At 41.5% G+C, this 20,350-nt stretch overlaps 1 protein-coding gene across 3 annotated transcripts in view; it reads right to left on the minus strand.

Moving 5' to 3' along the window:
• SYNCRIP (synaptotagmin binding cytoplasmic RNA interacting protein) overlaps positions 1-19,770 on the minus strand; it is a 27,330-nt gene extending 7,560 nt beyond the window's left edge. For 2 of the 3 annotated variants that reach the window (XM_065630985.1, XM_065630984.1), the window contains exons 1-10: positions 19,582-19,665; positions 17,976-18,135; positions 16,978-17,096; positions 16,684-16,791; positions 14,823-14,936; positions 14,566-14,742; positions 9,416-9,551; positions 7,540-7,745; positions 2,735-2,884; positions 1,315-1,436 (exon numbers count right to left, since the gene is read on the minus strand). In XM_065630985.1, the coding sequence (XP_065487057.1) occupies positions 1,315-1,436; positions 2,735-2,884; positions 7,540-7,745; positions 9,416-9,551; positions 14,566-14,742; positions 14,823-14,936; positions 16,684-16,791; positions 16,978-17,096; positions 17,976-18,123 (1,280 nt within the window). In that variant the 5' untranslated portion in view covers positions 18,124-18,135; positions 19,582-19,665. Of the gene's footprint in view, positions 1-1,314; positions 1,437-2,734; positions 2,885-7,539; positions 7,746-9,415; positions 9,552-14,565; positions 14,743-14,822; positions 14,937-16,683; positions 16,792-16,977; positions 17,097-17,975; positions 18,136-19,581 lie in introns of all 3 variants that reach the window. The other variant, XM_065630987.1, reaches the window with a different exon arrangement.
• Positions 19,771-20,350: the final 580 nt, after the last annotated feature.

A 20,350-nucleotide genomic window follows, 5' to 3' on the forward strand; every position in this document is an offset into this window, starting at 1 on the left:
CACATGCCAGAAGACTTCCAGTATTATAAATACATGCATGCTATCCAGAAGTAATAAATCTGGGTCTCAGATAATCTGCAGAGAACAGTTGGGGAGTGGGGGGAAAAAAATCACACAGCATTATAACTGATCAAGTGCATTTAAAGAAAATCTTCCTTTTCATCACTGGTAAGAGGTCATTATTAGATCCTGAATACCAAACTAGAAAAACTGTTTGTATACTGCAGTATGAGAATGTTTTCTGGTACTACTCACATTCAATTAGAGAAAGCATATCTCCAACCAGAGACAACACAACCATGCAGACAACTGCCTGTGTTGAGAGGCAAATTGTGCAACTTTCAACAGCATTTTATATTTTAATTATACAGATATTTATGGTGGTGTTGCCAAGATACAGAATATACAGAATGAAATAGTTGTTCCACCAAAAGATTTAAGCAGAACAGAAAAGGCCTGCCTAACAGAAACACAAAAGAAATAAGAAATCCATCTCTTACAGTAAAAACGGATGCCCAAGGAATAAGAACAAAAGGGCCAAGAAAGTTACAAGGACTAGAGGGCAGGCATATTTAACCAATTCCACGTGTATAGTAGGTCACCATCTGGAGTTCTGTATTAATCTGGTAACCTCGCTATTCTGTCTTCTTGGATGCTGCGCAGCAGCACCAGCAGAAGTTATTTTGGGAAATAAGGTGGGGGAGGGAAGATGGTTAGGAAAGCTACAAGATATCCAAGAAGAAAAACACATGAGAACATTAAGCAGAACACACTAGCAAGAAATGCCTTTCCCCCTCCCCCTGCCATGTTCAGCATTTATTAGTGTAAGATATCTATCAGTGTGAATTTATAAGCTTCATAAGCAAATCCTTTGGAAGTGGGGAAAAAAAGAATGTCAGGATACTCCTTTCAGTGGGTACTTTGCTACAGTAAGCAAGGGGGGCTGTATCAATACTGCTAAGCCAGCTGGGAGGAACACATGTTGCTAAATTCATCCATGTGACATACTAGCACAGAAGTACATGAAAGTTTAGAATAAAAAGTGAGAAGTGTGTATGTTTCATGACCATTAAACATTTCCTCTGGTGCTTTCACACTCGATAAGCAGAGCAAAACTATCTGAATTCTCACCAACACCACTACTAGATTTTAAGTAAAATGCAAACAACTTAAACGAATCCAACATCTTCAGAGAAGCCAGAAAACCTGTATGCACTCTAGTACACCTACTAAAATACCCAGAACTTCTAATTCTGTAGGACTGTACATGTCTTTCAGAAGTAATACAACATATGTGCATGCATTTACACTTACATCTGATTTTTAGCCGCTTGTCTCTGAGCTTTCCGTTCTTTCCTTTTTTGATCTGGTGGCTTAGCAAAAACAATTTCAATGTTTTCTCCCTCTAAATCTTTGCCATTCATTTCTTCCATTGCCTGAAGGAATTAACCAGACTTTAAACATACTTCTAAGCATATCTGGAGTTATTAATTTTATTCTATCTTTTAGAGCATGCATTTTAAATCCAGAGCTAAAATAACAACATAATGCTAAAACTTTTTAAAAATCATCAGAAAGCATAGTATTGTGGGTTCCAGAGTTATACATTTATAGTGGGTTCCAGAGATATGGATTTCCTCTTAACTTCGTTCTCAGACCCAGGACAGCATGTATCAGTTTAGAAATCTACTCAAAACTGTAAACAGACTTCAAGCTTTGCAAGCTGTTTCAATTAATGAAGTGACAGAACTGTCCTCTGGAAGTACAGATTTTGCAATAAGGGAATAAATTTCTAATATCAGCACACATGCAAACACTACTAAAACTAGAGATCAGTATATGTTTCTCTTCCTTTATTTTACTCATAATAAACGTAACTGTCTTTTTAAATCATAAGCCAAAAATTAGAATTTAACAGTCTCATTCTAACCACAAAAAAAAAAATTTCACCACAAACATACAAGTAAACCCACCAACACACACAAGTACAGTTGCCGTGGGTCACAGTAATTGCTACAAGTTAAAATCAAGCAGGGGAATCCTAAAGATTATGCTACTTTTAGAGACTCTACATAGCCAAGTCTTGGTGGAATACATATCCTCTGAAAAAACTCTTTCCATCATATTCCTGAGCATCTGCTTTAAGGCATCTGGATGAGTAAGAAAAACTGAATCCCCCTGTATTCTGCATCCTCCCACAGAACATAAAAAAATAGACACACTACAGGCAGGATTGGAATTACACTTTGTCTTCCTAACGACAGATGACAGGAGAAAAAACACCAAGACAAGGGTAGCAAAATCCAGGAATAACAATTACTCAATTGTCCAGCACCTCTCATCAAAAAGAAAAGGCGCTTATTTCACACCATTCTGCTCCCAGAAAACAAAAAGACTACCCAAGATTTTATCACCTGCCCTAAAGAAACTGCTTTAGATTCTACCAATAATACGGTGAGAACGTTCATTCAACTTCTGGCACTTCAGTTTCAAACAATAACACATACTCAGACACTCATCAGCAGAATTACTTAGGATACGCGCATCTAAGATCCACTTCTCAAGCTAGCAACTGCGTCTTCCTAGAAGACACCCAGAGAGGACAAAGTTATCAGTGACAATGTGCTACTATTTCTCCACACAGAGCTTGTTCTCAGATTCAAAGAAATATACAGCTTCTAAATGTAATGTTTAGTCACTACTTACACACACAGTTACAGTCCTATTCACTTACCTTTACAGCACCATCTCGTTCATCAAAATGAATGAAAGCATAGTCTTTTAGCTTCTTCACTCGCTCTAGCTTTCCAAATTGACTGAAGGCTTTTTCTAGTATCTCCTCTGTTACAGTATTGGCAAGATTACGTACAAACAAAACTTTTACCTAAAAAAAAAAAGAAAAAAAGAAAAAAAGAAAAGACTTAGAAGTATGATCTAATTTGAAAACTCGAAATGAAGTTTTGTAAGCCACTGCTACTGGCAGTACTGAAAATGTCATTACACTTTATGTACAGCATTTTACATACACATACATGAATATGTATATTTGTATGTTCATACAGCATGAATTAGGTCCAAAATTCCCTGACTGATAAAAAATACTAAATCTGTTTTCAAGCATGGTTACATAGTATTAGTATCCTGAAAGTCAGTCCAATTTGTTTTAACGTTTAAAAGAATCCTAGCAGCAGTAATCTTCAACTCAGAGCACTTTCAAACTTGAAAGAAGGCAACAAGGCATGGTTACACACAAAATAATTAGCTTATCAAAACATTTCATTGTTTAGACAGGTTTTTGCTCAGGTATCTGCGGAACAGTCATCACTATAATATCTAGGTCAGAGGTGACAGGCCTGCAGCTCTCAAGCTCCTCAACTTGTAGCTCCCATGCTATAGCTACAACAAACACCTAGCATCAGGACTGTGCTTGCCTGAGGAGCGCTCAGTGACCTGAATCCACAGCTACAAGAGAAAACACAGACAGAAGGGGATATCCAAACACTGACACTGCCAAGTCACCCTTGGACTTTCTCACAAGTCAAACTGTGTCCTCCCCTTGAGCAACAGCCACCTGCAAATAACTCTGAAAGTCTATTCCCTCCCCCCGCTCTCTAAAGCATGCAATATGGCTCTTACGCTACACAGAGACTGCTATGCAGCTTATAAGACCAGAGAGGTTGGTTATCTTTTAACTATTCAGATATGACCTGTTACTTGTCTGATAGTGACTAAATCATCAATATGAAGTTTCACCAACCGCCAACTGCTTACAATAAAAGAAAATACAGGGCAGTCTGACAAAAGCTTAAACTAGACACTTATTTAATATAGCAGACAATGTACCCAGGACACCAGGAACAACATATGTTAGTGACCCATTAGTATTCAAGGACTCGTCCTTGCATCCACACTAAGGTTGCACTAAATGTCCGTACATTAGCACGTTTGCATGATGTCATCTACGAGTTCTCACCACTGACAAGCACCTGATTTGCTAGTAGAGTCCCTTCCATACTCTGCCACCATGCCTTGAGTCTCGCCACCTCCTACTGCCAAAGGATGCTCAGTCTTACCTTTGTACAACGCAGCTGCACATCAGCTGCAAAGACCCCAAACTTCTATTCATATGCCCTCTGCTACTAGTGGTTTCAAACTAGCTGATGACAAAAACTAAACATAGTACATGGCAGCAGAGACACCCTTTTAATAAGAATTACTATGTAATTAAGTTACCAACGAACAGGACAGACTTCCATTAATCTTTATCTAACTGAACTAGGGTAGGATGCAGAGTTTGGAAGATGGGATACTACAGATCATAAATCTGACCCACTGTAATTAAGACTAGTCTTTGGCAACAGTTACTCTTGCTGATTCTCAGGAGATTATAAAAGTCATAGCCAGCTCTACAAGGAAAGTTGCTTCCTATCCTGTGTTAAGCTTCTCCTACATGCCTCGATGGTAAGAGCAACCTTTATTTCTTGTAACCCACACGTAATAACCACTTTTAGTATATCGTCCTAATTGCTACCTTATTTCATGAAAATGAATTACAGGAAGTTATGTAACCAATGGTTTTGAAAAACGACTTTCAAACAACTGTTTCTTATTCTTGTATTTTAGGAAAGGATGAAAAGTAGACTCTCATGAGGAACTAAGTAGCCTTCACTAATATATCCACGACTGACATAGCGTCAGACATGACTAAAAACCTTAAAAATCTTTTTTGTTACAAGATGCACTAGCACAACATTTTTTTAAAGTAAAAAGCAACCCATTTCCATTTTTCCAGTGTAGACAAATCCATTAATCTCCAACGGCTAAAATTTTAAAAATCTTCGGTCATGTAACAGGATAAAAGTACACCTGAACCAGTCAGAGACATGTCAAAGTTAGGAGGCAGGTTAAAACATAAGTTGAGAGAAGATGAACCCATTTTTACTTCATTTAAGCTATCTAAAGAGGGAAGGAGAAAAAAAGAAGGGAAGACCTCTTCATTAAGGCTCATGGACTACGACACAAAGGATCCATAAATATACACCTAACAAGTAACATACCCAGGAGCAGCATTTTGTCATAAAGGCAGAACCTGCTTTGAAAACTGCTTAAGATTAGACTACTCCCAAAACTTCTGGGATCTGCTCCTTTTCCTCCTATTACCTACAAACACTTCAGACTTCATTACCACATTCTCCGAGGGTTACTACTAGCCATGTCCCCTGTCCTGTAATCTACCAGGCAGCCACAGCATAAGATTCCATTTAGCTGCTTAACCTGCCACTCCAGAACATCCTCTGTAGCCTCAGCCATGCTACAGAAATAAAGTAAGACATTAAGAAAAATTGATCTGCACTACAGGTAGAAGAGGCATAAAAATAAACACTTAGGAGCAATTAAGCTATCAATACAGCTACTAGAAGCTGGGAAAAAAGTTCACTTTGGACTAGAAATCAATTAGTTAACCAATTATACTGCAATCTGTCAGTATAAGCACTACCCTCCTATAACATGCCCAGTTTCAGAATCTAGCTTTCTATATGACTATCTTCCGGTTAAAAAGCTGAATTTGTCTTCCCCATAGTTTGCTCTTATGGACTTGCTTTTCTAGCAGTCTTGACAGGAAAACTGCCAATCAGATTATTATTCTGATGAAAGTAATCTACTCCTCCTACTCACAGTGTTTTCTCCAGAGGCTTCTGCCACAGGAATGTGTAAGATGACATGGGTGAAAAACTCTCTTTGCTCCCAATTTGACAGTACTCGGAAGCAGTGACAGCCAACCTGCAGCTCACATGTGGAATATTACTGACTGCTGCAGCAGCTCAGTTGCTCTTAGAAGAAAGACAGCAATAAAAAACAGAAAGTAAAGCCTAACACTTCCAGAAGTGCCAGATGTGGCCAACTTCTCCAAATATACAGTAAATGGGCAAGAAAGACTGGGGCAGAGACTTTCCTTGTTGCAACTATAAACAAAGGGACACAGCGAGAAAGGTCAGACACCAGTGCTTGTTCCAACTTTTGTCTTCACACACAAGCTAGATGTTCTCTACTTTTTCAGTATGCACATTCAGTCTCACTTTTCCGTGTATCTTCAACCCAAGCTCCATGCCGTATCTTTGCCACACAGCACTAGAAGTATACCAGTTGATTTTCTGCACAATTTCTATATTTGTGTTTCTTTTTTCATGTTCCATTTCAAATACAAAACAATAAAAGGCATAACAACCACATTCCAAAAACTATATATTAAATGGGGCATACCACTATCCAGCTTTACCTTCTTTAGCCTTTCACTCCTCACATCTGTAAACTTACTTTGGAAAGATATCCAATTCTGTCTCCTACCACTTCTCGCTCATCTATTCATTCATGTCTGCAGAAGTTCCTACTAATTTATTTGAACAGTTTGCTGGATTAGGTCTCTTCTCTTTTGAGCCAAGATACTGAACAGATAGATAGGCCACCACATTTAGGAAAACACCACCTTCAACAAATTTTACCTACAAGACTCTTCCCTGCTGCTGATAGTCTATTACGCTGGGCAAGGAAAATAAAGTCTGCAGACAGGGTAGTCCAAAAGCTTCTGTATTACAAAAGCAGCTTTTTCCCTAAGATGAGCCCCCACCCCAACCCTTTTCCCTTATGGCTCACCAAAGAGGAGATCCCAGCCAAGCTATCTTACTAGGTCCATCAAAGTAGGACTCCAGCAAGTGACGTGTCTCAGATGAGAGTAAAAGCACAGATGAAAAGCAAGCAAAGAGAAAGAGATAAGGATACGAGCTAGCTAGGAGTTTCCATTAAACAACTCAGCTACACAACATAACTGAAAAAAGACGGGGTTGGGCATTATCTGATGGAACAGAAATTCAGGTAATTCGTTTTTGGCAAAATATCACACATATTTAAAACAACTGTTACAATGCAAATCAAAATATTAACAGTCCAGACTTCAGTTTCACTGAAATATTTGACACACAAAATATTATTAGTCTTAATATTTGAAGGAATTAATCCCCTAAATGAAAAATAAAGATATAGAGTTCCAAACACAAAGTAATTGCTTAACTTCTCAGAAGTAACTACTAGAGGCAACCTCAAAAATACATCTGTGCATCTTTACTGACATGTTCCAACTCTGAAGTGACAAACATACAGTTCCAGGGTTAAAAATAATTTAAGACTTATTCTGTGATCGTTATCTGGATTTCCGTCCCTCCAAATATTATGCTACAAATCCATTTTAACTTTTGGAGTCACCACCGCCACTTCCACATGAGAAATTAAGTACATCAGGCCTATATGTCATTTTGCCAAGAATTATGTTGAGCCTTCAGCCTTAGCAGCACAAATTAACATCAGCCAATAGAGTTTTTAAATTCTCATCAATTCTAGAGTGTATTCATATTTTTATCACCTCACCTACAACGTCTCTGTCAACACAACTGAAAGATGGTATTTAAACTTAGGCTAACGTCAGGAAGTAGTTACTTTGGAAAAAGGCTGTTTAAATGTATTATGGTTCCCTTACAGCTTTATTACCTTCGCCATGACTTCAGGATCTGGATCTTCTATAGGGTCAGCCCATTCAACTGTAACAACATTTCCCCAGACTTTCACTTTGCCGCTCATTAACCTACGTCTGGCCTGAGCAGCAGTTTTGTGATCTTCATATTCAAGGAAACAGAAACCCCGGTTCTTTTTCTTGTCATCAGGCTGATGATACAATATGACATCTGTAAGACCCTCTGAAATTAAGCAAAATATTTGTTACAGCTTCAATACATGAATTTGTATCACAAAGTAGGGATTATATTTCTGTTAACTAAGCATCTGACAAGTGGTTCCAAAAAAGCATGAACACACTAGACTTTTGAGATCACATACATATTAAAATTTCCCTACCTTTAAGAACAATGTTTTGAAAGAGACACATTAGACTTTCCTGAGTTAGGTTCCATTTTATTTAGTGAAGAAAGCTAAGTAACTATGGAAGAGTACCTTTCCTTTAACTGCATGGGTAACTGCAGCTAAAAGTTGTGCTCTGCATCAGTTCTTGTATCAAACCCCTAACTCACACCACTTACCAGCATGTGGTTTTTTCCATGCATGCCTAAACAAGAGATCAAACTTACATGATTTTAAGACACCTAAAAAGTTTCAGTGTTACTCCGAAGAACCTATAGTATAACCTTTGGCAAGAGAGAAAGCCATCAAATGTTACCTTTGCGAGTTTATAAGTTGTTATTAAAAAAGAGGTCCTTATTAAATCACTAAGAATTCTAAAGCACAGAACTAGTTATGTTCTCCAACCTCCTTCAGTTTCATCTTGAAAAGATTTAAAATATCCATTAGTATTGAAATAATTAAACCATCTATTTCTTTGAATGGCTTTTTTACAAATTACACACTCTAGGTAAAACTGGGAAACACATATCTAGTCTAATCACAACTATTTCAGCTCTCAGCACAAGTTTTAGGGGAAAAAAAAAAAACCACCACCCACATACACACAAAAAAACCCCACAAAAAAACAACAAAAAAACCCACCAAAAAAACCAAACATCAAGCAGTGAGATCATTCTACCATGAGCCGAAAGACAGGGAAGAGGGTTCATCACTGATCGTGTTTGACATGGGTCATGACAACTCCATGCAACACTACAGGTTTGGGAAGAGTCGCTGAAAAGCCTGGCAGAAAAGGACCTGGGGGTCCTGACAGCCAGCTAAATATGAGCCAGCAGTGTGCTCCGGTGGCCAAAAAGGCCAACAGCATCCTGGCTTGTCTCAGGAATAGTGTGGCCAGCAGGACTAGGTAAGTGATTGCCTCTTTGCACTCGGCACTGGTGAAGCCGCACCTCAAATCCTGTGTTCAGGATTTGAGGTTTTGGGCCCCTCACTACAAGATAGACCTTGATGTGCTGGAGGGAGTTCAGAGAAGGGCAACGAAGCTGGTGAGGGTTCTGGAGCACAAGTCTGACAAGGAGCGGCTGATGGAACTGGGGTTGTTTAGCCTGGAGAAAGGGAGGCTGAGGGGAAACCTTATCACTGTCTACAACTACCTGAAAGGAGGTTGTAGCATGGAGGGTGTTGGTCTCTTCTCCCAAGTAGCAAGTGATAGGATGAGAGGAAATGGCCTCAAGTTGCACTAGGGAAGGTTTAGATTGGATATTAGGAAAAACTTTGTCATGGAAAGGGTTGTCAGGCATTGGAACAGGCTGCCCAGGAAAATGGCTGAGTCATCATCCCTGGAGGTATAAAAAGACATGAGGATGTAGTGCTTAGGGACATGGTTTAGCGGTGGACTTGGCAGTGTTAGGTTTACAGTTGGACTTGATCATCTTAAAAGGTCTTTTCCAACCCAAACAATTCTATAATTCTCTCTCTCCAGCTCTACGAAACTTAGTTATTGACTTACCTGTTACTTTGCTAAATTCTTCAACAATTTGCTCCTTGGTTTTACTCTTAGGAATAGAACCAACAAAAAGCCTATTATTTGCAACAGAGATGCATACACCAATGTGTTTTCCAGAACGAATTTCATGGTTGTTGTACTGAAAGAAAAATAATTGGACAATCATCAGTTACAGATAATTTTCACTTATCTCCAACAGCATACCAAATATTTTATTTTTGCAAACAGCATTTAGTAATATGTCAAATTCTTTGGCGCTTAACACATTCTTACAATGCATATTCAGCTGTTCTGAAGTGTACCCATGTACTCTTAAGATATCTCAATAATTTCAGCCAACAATTATCCTTCCCTTCTTGTTCAAGCCTTTTGTCTTAACACGTGTTTCTTTAGAAACTTTTTCCTGTAGCACTATGAAAGGTAAATCTCAGGTCCAAGTCATCAAGGTTAAGGCTCCTCCCTTCACAACAGTGCAGAAAAAAAACGCAAGTTCCTCTATAAATTGCATCTAGGAATTCTTGAATTGTGTATTACCCAAGACAGGAGTACCAATTAAAGTCAGATGACCTTTTAAATTTCCATAGTTAACTAAAGAGAGTGAGCCGTGATCAGGTCTTCTCCACAAAATGTTCAAAAGCAATTGCCAAATACTTTCCAAAGCACACAGGTTACACATGTAAAGATAGTAAACAGCAAGAAACTTCTACTGACTTGAAATCCTAAGACTTCTGTTCAAATGCTTTCCCCGCAACAGATTGTTTAGAAGACACCCTGAACAAGTCAGTAGTTTAAGAAAAAAAAGAAAAACCACAAACAAGTATTACTGTAGACATCTGTTGACAAAAAATGCCTTTCATTGAGATGCAGACATGCATCACCCAAACAAGTGGCAGGGAGGTCAACGGGTGGTACATCAACCCCTTTCCAGCTGGAAGCCCTGCAGCAGACAGTTCTTTAGCTAGGAAAATCTATTTTGCGGTCAACATCTTATTGACAAGTAGTAGGACAGCTTTTTTAAGTTTAATCTAGTTATTTATTTAATGAGTTACTTCGTATTTGATGGTAAACCTTGCTTTATAAGCAAGTTCTCCCACATCCCTTCTTGCTTAAAGCACTAAAATGAGGGTGAAGACGTTTATTTATCTCTTGCAAACAAAAACTATAACACTGAAAAATTTCAAAGCTAGAAAACTGTACCAAAAGTGAGCTAAGCGGAGAACTGTACATGTGAAAAGAATCTGGAGTGGCATCTTCCCAACCAATTATGTCTCAAAACATAGTAGGATACAGTAAAAGACTTCCATCTCTATGTCTGTTGCCCATGTGCCCAATAGTCAATTTTAAACTAGGAAACAGCTGTGTCAGCAGACTGTATATATATTATGTTTATGATCACTAATAAACACACACATTAATGGACAGATTACAGTAACAAACAAAAAAAATCCTCTAAAGAAACACCTTTAAAAAAAGCTGACAGTTTATAAACATGGAAACAGGACACAAACTGATTCTTCATTAACTGAAGTGTACATCAGGAAACATTTCTTTACATTAGGAAGCATTTTTTAACTGAGAGGGCAAACACTGGAACAGGCTTCCTAGAGAGGTGGTGAATTCCCCCAGCTTGTCAGCGTTTAGAAGAGGAATTTAGACAATGCCCTTAACAATATGCTTTAACTTTTGAACAGCCCCTGACATGGTCAGGCAGTTGGACTAGGTGACCATTTTAGGTCCCTTCCAACCAAAATATTATATTCTAGATGGATATTATCCAACTGTTCCTGTTAAAGTTCAAGACTAAAGTTTGTCTACACAATTCAAGAAGAGTCTCTCATACAATTCATGTCAACAAAATAACATTTCATAACTTTAACAAAAAAGAAAACATTCTACTATATTGCAATCCCATACTGACAGCAGTTTCTACTAGTTTTTTTCATATTACAATATATTAAGTAATACTTTTCATTTTATGTTTCTCTTAACACAGACAACACAGTCTTGACTTGGGTGGTATTGAATATTCCAATTCATGAGTTTTAGGTAAATAGTTTGCATATCACCTGTAAACTTAGAATAGATTTGAAGAGGCTCAAGTCATGATCCAAGTAAACTGTCAAAATATTCAAGCTACCAAATTAGCTATGTCAGCACACTGCTTCCCCCTCCTGTCACCACTGAATCAACGCCCAAAGTTAGTAACAGAGATATTACTGTTTTCTAGCTGCTGTAATAGATTTTTTTTTTTACTAAGTTCTATAAGAACCTACTCATAAACAGGTCAAAGTATGTATAAGGTCTGTCTTGTCATTTTATCCACTTAAACTTTCACCAGTAATTTTAGTTTATTTCCAGCAGCAAGTGGCAAGCTGTACTGCTCTGCATAGCTGGCAAAATGCTTAAGTGGCATATTTGCGTAACTCACCTGTACCCTACACTTTGATCAAGCTTACACTTGCTCTAGCCAAAAAATACACTGTATGCTACTATAGTTTGATATGTTTTCCTACAAGCTTCAGCTCACAAGTATTTATCCTGTACATGTCTACGGTAACCTTAATCACTCAGAAATGTTTTGAAAAACTGAAATCTAACAACTTCGTATGAAACAGGAGAATTGAACACGTGCAAGAGAACACAACTGGAGTTACAATTCTTAACTAAGTATACAACAGAAGGTAAACACATACTAAGAGGGGGAAAAAATGCCCAGCATTAAAAAGAAATTGAAACTCAGACTTCTTATAGTCAGTGCTTGTGTGAACAACATTTGAATGCCATTGCTACTTAAGCAGCAAGGGTTAACTACACTGGATTAAGTACTGGACATAAAATTAACTACTGTTCTTATCTGTAAGTCTTCTCAGTATCAGGCTGTATCAGGCCACTTTTGTCTCAAGCACAGCCCCAAAGATATGTCAAACACAATTTAGGGAATTCTCCCCTTTTTTAAGTGGCTTGAAAGTGCATCTGCATTGCAAAATCAAGAGTTCAGGCTTTTAAAGATTTCTGCTAGTCAATGAATAGAGTAAGTCAACAGTCATTAAGTTTACCCAAAAATTTTAGTTAAATTGTTATAAAGAACATGGATGATACCACAGCCACGCAAATATTAATTGTATGCAAAATATGTTATACTAACTGCAGGAGCCTGAAGACAGGTCAGTTTATTCTCTGCTACAGTTTGGGTATTGACAAAACCTCATAACTGTCTCTTATTACTCAGAAGCCTACAGGCAACGAAGACACGTTTATTCTCATTTTTGCTTATATTTCAGAGAGTCCTGAATGGGAGGGAGTCAAAGTAGCCTCTAGGAAAAAGATAGGAAATAACAAATGAACTCCTATCCCAGGGAGTCCAGAAAGCTGATAAATAAATTGTATGCACATCAGAAGATTGTAGGTAGCATCAAGAACACTTAAAATACTAGGATATTAAAACAGCTAGGACCAAGGGTTCAACATTTCTAAGAGGTCTTTCAGCAGCCTCTCCCATGCATGTGCAACTAATACAAGTGATAGACCCAAGAGTTTCAACTCACCTCTACAGCCATATTTTGCTAATAGCCCTGCAAATCACTCCTAGACAACTTGGGAAACTTATCAATACACCAAACTAGCCAGGCAACTATGGTTGGAACCCTTCAAAAGCTGACAAGTGCCACAGAATCTCATTTAAAACTAACCATAGCCTCAAAGAGGTTAGCGTGAAGGCTGAAAAACTGCCCTAATCTCAACACTTCCCAACTACTACAGTCAGTGACTATTCAACTAAAAACCAGAACACAACACACTTTTTTCCTGCATGTCAAAGATCAGGCATAAAGGGACATCAAGTACCTCCTTCCCTTGTATCATTTAGTAGAAGACTGATGCTAGGATCTGTTGTTACTTTTATGGAAACAGAACCTGAACGACTTTTCAGAGTGTGCTGCCATTAAGTCAAATCTAGCTAAGTGCAGAAAAATTCCTTTTTGTTTGTTTACTAGGTGTCTCTGAGAACATATTTGATTTCACTCATTGTTTCACTAAGTCGTGCACATAACTCTTTTTAAGAGTTCACACACGATATAAATAGCTACGTTGACAATGAAAGTGCAGAGATATATGCAGTTATCCTAAGTATATTTGGATTGCGCACTTGAACATGAACCATTTTTATTCAAAAAGCTAAACAGTATATTCCAGATATTTTTGTATTTCTACTCTTGTAGACACTTCTGTACTTTTTCAAAACACATCACCACCTTCAGCTTGAGTTGTCTCCACTATCTGACTTACATCTTAAGCCATTAAAGTACTGTATTGACATATGAATAATGTATCTTATTACAAAATGGAGATTTTCACCCTACTATATTAATACAGTATCAGTACACCTCAGAGTGTGTACAATTAGCACACTTGAGGGGTCATAGCTGCACACTGATCTTGGCCATATCAATGTAGCAGTAACTAGTTCAAAAACTCAAATTGAACTTAACTAAGAAAACAAAGGAATAGCGTGAGGATCGGGGTGGTGTTTCTTTTCCCCCTCTTTTTTAGTGATGGATACTTCATGCATAAAACCTAGAAAGCTTGTTAAGAGAAGCCTATTCCTTACACCAAACTATCTCACACCTCTGTGTAAAACAGAGGAAACGTTTTTTAACCTGACAGGATTTATGACTTTTTCCAGCCAGTTGCAGCAAACAAAACAGACCTTAACACTCAAGAGTGATGATTTCCCATCTGAAGTATCTTACGAAATCCTCTAACTTCAGATGCATTTTCCCAGCACGGAGCCCTCTGCTGGTGCACATATCAGAAGTCACAGACAACCTGACCAGCACTGCCCTTGTACCACAGCAACTCAAACACCTTCTCTCTCCAACACTCATCCAGATGCAGACAGCTGAGAAGCCACAATTGCTAATACAACTTTTGTTAATAATAAATGCTCATATAACCAGACAGAACAGTAGTCTATTGGCTTTTTTTTCCCCCATCCCTAATATAGCAAATAAAAATTCATATACGCTGTGGAAATATTTACGAAATGATCTAGTAATGACAGTTTCATCTTAAGCATTTAAGCATTAGGATCAGGACAACTGCTTATAAGCCAGACAACATTCCTTAAAAAAAAAAATCCAAGTAAGATGACTTACCAGTTTAACAGCTTCCTGGGCTGCCTCTTTAGTACAAAAAGTGACAAAAGCATATCCTCTATTTAGACCAGTTAGTGGATCCATCATTAAGCGGAGATCCCATATAGGGCCAGCTTTCTCAAATAATGGAACAAGTTCATCTTCAAACAAGTCTCTTGGAATCTTGCCCACAAATATCTACAACAGACATAGCGAGTATTGTTTATAAAAAAATACTTCCAATGAATAAGAATACATATATATAAACTTCTCCTTACCTCTGTACCAACAGAAGGCTGTTGTCCTGAATATACAGACTCTGGAGGAGGTCCACCATACTTTCTCTGTCCAGTAGTCACATCGAGAGTGTAGCCGGTTCTCTCCAAGAGTGCCTTCAAGTAAGAAACTTAAAATTTTAAAGTCACATACAAATTGAGCTAGTTTAGATGCACTTCATACACAAAGAGACATGCTTATAATTCCTCTTAAACTGTACTGGTTTGAAACTTCCACAGGGAAACAAGTCTACTTCTAGTACATCAACAAGAAACTTACAAAACAATTACTAGAACTATCAGGTAAAAACACACTTATAGAAAATCGGGGATCCACAGAGTTTTCCCAGTTCCTTCATGTTCATATAGAAAAAGAGGCCAAGTAATAGAATAGTGAGCTTCCCTTTAATTAGAAAGATCTTAGTCTGAGCCACTTCTTGTTTTGGCATGTCCAATCCTGCAAATATTTATGCACAGGAGTTCCCTTCACACTTATGAGTAATCTCATTAAGTGAAGTTAAAGAACACATGTTTAAGTGCTTACACCCCTGGAATACTGTACTGACTACTTCAGGTACCCCACCACTGAAGTGGTAGTACTGTTTCCTTTCTCCTATCCTCCCCTCACCCCACCCCCCTCAAGTTCCTTGTGCGCACATACAGCATCCCAGCACAACTGATCCTCACTAGAATCACCACATACAGATTTACTACCAATTTAACATATTACATGAAATTCAGTATGCAAACAGATAATGAGAAACTCCTCTGAAATTAGTCTTTCTTACTAATTTTGTACAAAAGCAAATCAACTCTACACACAACGCAACAGCATATTAAACAAGTCTAATTATAATCATGAGTTAGTAATTTCACAACTGGAAAACTGCAAAGTTACTTTAAATGCTATAGCCATCAGCAGTAAAAGCTATGCTACTTCTAGTTAACTAAGTCCTCATATTGTTAGTTTTTTTATGTGGTACTGACACAAACTCTTATCGGGTTTTTTGAAGTTATAATTAATGGCATCCCAGCCTCAAAGAGAAAAAAGATTTTCTAGTTTCTCAAGCTACATAGTTATTTGTAATATAAAACATATTAATTTTGCAGTTTACACACTAAAAGTGAAAGATTAAAGATTCTCCTGCTTTTTAGAACATCAACTAAGCATGCTTAGATGGTTTTACTTTCCTTAAGCTTTGGTAAAGATGCTCCTCACAGAATTTTAAAATAAATCATAGTATGTCTAACTCTTGAGATTAGGAGTCTCTTGCTACCAGAGGGGTCAGTCCAAGAAATACCATGTCCATTACTTCAACAGTTTGGGGTACAGTTTATGAGAACAGTGATTATGTCATAAGAAGTGGGCTAAATCCTAAATCCATTACAATCTGTCTTTACAGACACACATGGTGTCTCCTCCCTATTGTGGACTTGTTTTAAACCCGAAGAAGGAAAAAAAAAAAAAAAAAAAAAAGGGGCGGGGGGGGACAAGAAAAAAATATATATAAAACAACCACGGGTAGCTGAAGTTACACGTTCTGAACTCAGAGATCTACGCTGACAAGTTTCTGAAAACTTTTAACTGTGGAATAGCAGAACCATCTCAACTAGACACAAAGCAAACTGTAAAATCTTCTTCATTTTTATATACATTCAGTTCCAGTAATTAAGAGTATATCAAATTTCCTCTCTAATAGGATGAAGTGTAAGATAAAAATGCAAGTGACAGCTTTCAAATAACGACATATAACCTAAAATAGCCTTTTTAAGAAAAGCAGATCCAAAAGAATCAAGGTATCTGTCACAATAGCTTTGAAAGACCACAGATAGACCACATAACCTTTCTCTTTTAGGCACATACCTTAATTTTTGCCTCATCTGGTCCTTTGCTAGAATCTGCCACCTTGGTCCCCTGTTTTTCCCTCTGCCTGTATGTCTTCATGACTCCACATAAAAAGGCACTTTTGTTCTGCAACAGACACATTAATCTTAAATTCTGAAAATGTGGTAAGCTAGAACCTAATTTTACCTTGAATTAGTACAGCGCACGTTTTACATCTCACATATGGATCACTAAAGTGACTTAAGCAAATCTCTTGCCCATCAACTAGCAGTTTATCCCGTAACAATTATATTCCAAATTGCTTAACGTTACCTGAACATGTGAGAGATCACTGTCTTTAAACTGCTGAAGCACTGCCAATGCACCTTCTTCGTTAAATTCCTTTAATGCTTCAATAGCTCTTTCGTCTAGATCACTATGTGCAACTAACCCTAGAGAAAAGAAAAAAATTGCTAATTATATTTGGGCAGCAATCTTTGTTTAGCCACATTTAACACATCTGACACATTTCAGTGACCCCTAAATCAGTCACTGATTAACATAAGTTTCTATACCTAAGAAATCACTTAGTTCTCTTAAAGGTATATATTTAAGTGTACTTAACCTTTTTTTTCATCAAGAGTCAAAAAAAGTTAAGATTCAGAGTAACGGCTGCTGCACCAATGTATTCATTTGACTTCTGTGAAACCCAGATGTTACACAGGCCAAGTTTATTTTCAACATCCTGAAGCTGAACTCAGAAGGATCTATCAGAACCTGACTTAGTTTGCCTAGCAAAGGTATCTTGGTACATTTTGAGACCACAAAGCCAAATAAACTGCAGCACTAGAAGTGACCACCACAAACCAAAACACAAGCTTTAAAAAATACCAGCTATTACTATGACTGAGAGAACCAACACAATAACCTTTGCATCCATGAGCCCAAATGCTATGTCACAAAATACCATTTAGATAAGATGAATACCAAGGCTTCAGCTACTTACAGTTACCTACAACTACTGTAAAAAATGCACAAAGACCACAGCACCTACTCCTCCTAAAAATCATCTGTCACCTTTTCCAGATGTTGCTATGGTCACCTGCATACTTTTCCTCCTTCCCACCCCTCAGCCCAAGTGGCCTGGCCTAAGACTTTTTTTCTGAAAAATTCTACGACAAATGGAATCACTGAATGGAAAATATCCACAGATTTTGGTAAGACTGCAGTTCCCATACTTTTGGAAACCACAAAAAGTTGCTATTTTAGTCCAAAGACAGCAGAATCCAATAAAATATTGTAAGTGTGGTTTTGCAAGTTTTACATCTTACCTGCAACGTAAATTTCATCTAGTTTTTCAGCAACTTTCTGTGGTAAACCAGCATCAAGCAATGTCTGGAAATGCTCAGAATGGGTAACTGCAGCAGAAGTATCCATGGGCTCTTCAGTACCATTCCCGTTAACATGTTCAGTAGCCATGTTTCCAGATATCTGTTCAAATGCAATAAGCATCATAATTAAGCTAAACACATCTTCAAGTAGAACAATACAAGTGACAATACATGCAACAGACTGCTCTATTCTCGCAAAAAGAAAAAAAAAAATCGTAGATCACTTCTCTGATACTTTTTAGTTTTGCAAGACGCACAAAATTCTTCAAAAGAGACACTAACACAAAGGAAAGTCCAAACACCACTGACTAGCGGGGGTGGGCAGCTTTCACTGCAGGTTTTACACAACCCAGCCAGACACTGACTCACCTCCCTCGCTCTGTCTCTCTAACACGCTCCCTAAGCGGCTCTGAACAAGTTAGAAATGGAGCAAGAAGCCAATGGCGGGGATGGGAGGAAGAGCAAACCTGCCACATGCAGCCACCGCTACCGCCGGGATTCCGTCACTGACACCCACTGCTGCCTCCAGCTCCCGTTGCAAACTCGCCGCACCCCGGAGCGAGCCGCCTCTCCGGGCCCCAGGCGCGGCCGGGATCCCCTCCCGCCTTCGCTCCGGTGTCGGCCGGGCAAGCCGGAGGAACAAAGCGCTCTTCCCAGTCCGCACCCACCCACGGCGGCGGCGGCAGCGGCAGCCGCCATGAGCCCAATGGAAACACGTGCTCTGCGCGTTCAGATGTCCTACAACTTCCTCCAGTGACCGACTTCCCCCCCTCCCCGCCACACTCCCGCAGGAGGAGCGGCTCCCCCCCTCCCCAAGCCCCAGCCATTCCCCACCTCTCACCCTATTCCCCCCGGAGAGCGGTTGCAACACCCCGGGCCCGATTTCACCACTCGGCGGGGAGCTCGCGGCGCCTCCCGGCCCCACCGCCACCCCCCCAGCCACACTTCTCCCCGAAACAATGCAGGGGACCGCCGCCAGCCCCGTCTCCCGGCCGGGAAACGCCGCTGCCCGCCGCCCACCGCCTCTCGACGTGACCGGGGGCACGCCAGACCCGAGCGGCCCCGCTCCCCGCGCACACGCTGGGCACCGAGGTCGCAGCTCCCCCCGGCCCGGCCCAGCCCCTCACGGGCAATGAATGGAGCGGCGGAGCCGGCAGGACAATGAGGCGAGAGCCACGCGCCCCGCGCGGGGCCGCTCCGGGTCCCCGCGGCCGCCGCTGCCTCCCCAGCGCCGGCCAGTTGCGGGGCCTAGTGCGCGGGCACCGGCCCAGCCCGGCCGCCCCCCGGCCGGCAGCAGCGGCCACGAAGGCAGCCAGGTCCTCCACCCATCGCGCAGCGCCTGGCAGCCGGGCCCCGGCCCGGCAACGCTGCAGGGCCCCGGCGTCTGCCTCCCGCCCCGCCCGCCGGCCGGCCACCCTCCGCCGCCTCAATCTCCTCTGCCGTCCGGTCCGGCCCTGCCCCGGCCCCGCTCCCACCCCGCTCCGCGGGCGGCTGCTGCCGCTCCGAGCCGCGGCGAGCCCGAGTCCGCCGGCGCCCAGCGCCTGACCTGTGGCTGCGGGGGTGAAACGCCGTGCGAAGGGGCTCGGGGCGCGGCTAGCGGCTCGGCGTGCTGAGGAGCTGCCCCCCTTCTCCGCTCCCTCGGTGTGTCCGGACAGTGTGCTGGAGCTGGCGTAAAATGGCGGCCGCTCGAGCGCTCACGCCGCTGCTGGCACCAGCCCCAGCCCCTTCCACTCGGCGCGGGGGGGGGTGGGGGGGGAAGAGGAGGAGACGCCGCGCGCGCTGGCGCAGCCCCAAACCCGGGGTCTCCCAGGCAGCTCCGCAAGGGTTATCGCCTCGCCCCGCCCGCCGGGCTGCCCGCGCGCGCGCCCGACCGCCCCGCCCTCGCGGCGCCTCGCGCCCTCCCCTCGCGCCCCCCCCCCCCCCCCCCCCCCCCGCCTCCCGCGCGCTCTGCGTTCCGTGCGGAGCAGGCGCGCGCCGCCCTGTCCCTCCCCCGCGCGGGTGGAGCGTCCGGCGGCGGGGGCGCGCGGCCCTCGCGCGCGCTGCGCGCGGCCGAGAGGGGAGGCGGCGGCGGGGCGAGCCCGGCGCGGGGCCGGCGAGGAGCGCCCGGCGGCCCCGCTGCCTCCCGTGCTGCCCGTGCACCTGCGCGGGCGCCAGGCGGAAAACGGCGGAGCGGCTCGCCGGGCCGGGCGGGGATTGGGCGAGCGGCCGTTCCCACGGCGCGCAGGTGGCACAAAGGGGACCGCGGCGGCCGGAGGCGGGGAGTCCCGGCCCGCGGCGGGGGGGGACGGAGGAGACAAAGCCACGCAGACAAAGGG

The sequence above is a fragment of the Caloenas nicobarica genome, chromosome 3, assembly GCF_036013445.1.
Source record: "Caloenas nicobarica isolate bCalNic1 chromosome 3, bCalNic1.hap1, whole genome shotgun sequence".
In the NCBI taxonomy this organism is placed as follows: Eukaryota; Metazoa; Chordata; class Aves; order Columbiformes; family Columbidae; genus Caloenas; species Caloenas nicobarica.